Source organism: Morone saxatilis, unplaced genomic scaffold (genome assembly GCF_004916995.1).
Source record: "Morone saxatilis isolate NCDOM2014 unplaced genomic scaffold, NCSU_SB_2.0 Contig18, whole genome shotgun sequence".
NCBI lineage: Eukaryota > Metazoa > Chordata > Actinopteri > Moronidae > Morone > Morone saxatilis.
In genome coordinates this window covers 465,944-468,490 of record NW_023339740.1, presented here as the reverse complement: position 1 = coordinate 468,490, position 2,547 = coordinate 465,944, and the positions used below count along the sequence as shown (strand labels likewise).

Below are 2,547 nucleotides of genomic sequence, written 5' to 3'. Positions count from 1 at the left end.
TCACAGCAGCAAGTAAGTAATTGGGGTGAAAACAATAAATACAGATAAAAGACAGACATAAAAGCTATGGTGAGTAGTGGTGGTAATTGGAAACAGAAGGGAGGGAGAGGAGGCAGAATCAAATCTGTTGAAAAACAGATTAAGTTCATCTGCCCAGTCCTTGTCCCCGCTGGCTTGGTTTCTTCCCACTCCTTTTCCGTGGCCTGAGATGTTCTTTCTAGACATTCCTGGCGTTGTTCTGTTCCAGCCGCTTCTCCAGTTTCCTCCTGTAGCTGTCCTTCCCCTTCCTGATCTTTTGCCTTTAAGCATCCTCGTAGGTGTATGAGGTATGTTTGAAGAGTGAGCTTGAATTATACAGACCCTCCAGGACTTTATAAGGGCTGATTTCAAGGCAGCTTTTCTAAATTACATTCGCAATGCACTTTATGATCTTGTAGTAGTTCGGTGGCGTATGGCTCAACGTTTTGCTCAGGGGACTGTTATGATTGACAAAACTCACAGGACAACTCTTTAGCAGCTCTAGTTGACTGAAATAATGGTTGAATTGTATTGTCTATATTTATCATTTTAGGAAATACTCTTGTGTGCAGTCAGATTGGAAACGTACCCACAGCTCATCTCATTGTCTAGAAAAGTTTCTAGTCCTGACTGCTCCTAAAACTACGATGTACTTTCTACATCTCCTTTTTTTTTTTTACGTATCCATTGTGTTTGTTCAGGCTCCTCTCTGTGTAGAGAGTGTGTTAGCCAGCGATGCAGAGTGCTGCGGCTGAAGAACCAGCTCAGTGAAGACTACAAGGAGGTCTCCAACATGGTCAAACGCACACTCAGGTAAACACAGGACAAGTGTTTTCTGGTATCCCCTTCCCATTTTATCCTATCATGAGAGAGGACAAAGAGGTGGTCCTCAGGGGCAGCAAGCTGTGTGGTGATGTGGGGAGGAGGGAGGGGACTGCTCTCTGCAGAAACAGACAGGAAGTTAGCCAAGATGCAGATTTCTCTTACAGCAGCTTTAAGGCTTCAAACTTTTAGAGTTTTTAGAGTTCCTCAGTGATGCAGTCTGTGAGAGACCAGGAAAAAAAAAAAAAATTTCCCTCTCTAATGCACCAGCAGCCAAATACTGTACAACCACAGAGCTCATTCCATAAATGTCTGAATGAAGCAATATGGAACATTAAGTTACCTGTGTCTGAATGACAAAAAACCATCACATAAACATATATAGATATGAACCAGATTTGTTATGTACTCCATGTCTGAAAAGGGCTAAAGATTCGATTCCCTTCTGTTGTTGCAGCTGCCAGCAGCTGATGATGATGCAGCAGAGAGAAAATAGGTATCTAAATATGAATAAAGTTAATTAGGGGTATTTCAGAAGAAGATGCAATTCCTCTTGTAGAGAAAACCTCTATACAGAATGGCTATCTAATGTAATGATGTGTATTTATTACTGTGTGTGTGTCTGTGTGTGTCTGTCTGTGTCTGTGTCTCAGTGGTGAGGGCTACTGGGTGGGAAAGACATCTCTGCGTAGCTGGAGGCAGTTGGCTTTGGATCAGCTGGAGGAGGACGAACATGAAACCAAACACAGCAATGGAAAGACCAATGGACAGGGACCACACACCAACAACAACAAAGGTGAGAGGAATGGATGTGGTTTTGTTTTTCCCCCAGTGTGTCTGTTTTGTTGTCTATTTTCTGTAAACCAAAATACAAGAAGAAGAAAAAAAATTGTGTAACATTGTGTACGTGGGATGTGTTGCATTACATCAATCCAAACTGTTTGGTGTCCTATTGTTTTAGTGTTAAATTTGAACCAATGTGTCCTGTGGATTGTGAGCATTGACATTGTTGGTGTTTGATTGTAGAGTTTAGCTCCGAGCTCTCAGAGGGCAATGAGGACGAGATGAAGACTTTCAATGAAGACATTGTCTGCAGTCACGGTACTGTCCCATCATCAGCATCTAGAATGATCTTAGCAAATACTTTTAACAGTGATGTGCATTTGGTTTTTGGCATACATATACTGTTGTTTCCAGGATAGAGGAACACATGGAACATTTTAATATAATATGAGGGCAGACTCCAGCACATAAATCCAGAAAATAATAAGTAATAAATCAATAAACAGAATGAATTTGAACAGAAACATGTTTTTGTTGCTATTACATATGCACACATACTTTAATTGTTAATGTGTTGGTCCTTGAATGTGTTCCTACTGTAGCGGGTTTGAGTATTCTAGAGACTGAACGGAAGCTGGTGTCACCTGAAGTTTGGACCAAACTGAGGGCATACTTCCCCAAAGCCCCAGAATTCACACAAAACCAAGAGCCCTGTCAGCAGTGCCTGGTGAGTATACACTGACAAACCATAATTCTACAAGTATGTTCTCCAAGCCTGCATTAAATCTGCAAGTGTAAGTATGGAATTAGGTTCAGTGTACAGCCATCTCACCGGTGCTTCTAGTGTCTGATTGAGATTTTGATTTTAGTACTAGTAGTAGAGCGGGTCGTCCACTAATCAGAAGGTTGTTGGTTAAATCCCCG

At 41.5% G+C, this 2,547-nt stretch overlaps 1 protein-coding gene across 1 annotated transcript in view; it reads left to right on the top strand.

Moving 5' to 3' along the window:
- usp48 (ubiquitin specific peptidase 48) overlaps positions 1-2,547 on the top strand; it is an 18,310-nt gene that overhangs the window by 8,720 nt on the left and 7,043 nt on the right. The window contains exons 14-17 of the mRNA XM_035661916.1: positions 720-831; positions 1,494-1,636; positions 1,867-1,941; positions 2,226-2,350. Coding sequence (XP_035517809.1) covers positions 720-831; positions 1,494-1,636; positions 1,867-1,941; positions 2,226-2,350 — 455 coding nt within the window. The remainder of the gene's footprint in view (positions 1-719; positions 832-1,493; positions 1,637-1,866; positions 1,942-2,225; positions 2,351-2,547) is intronic.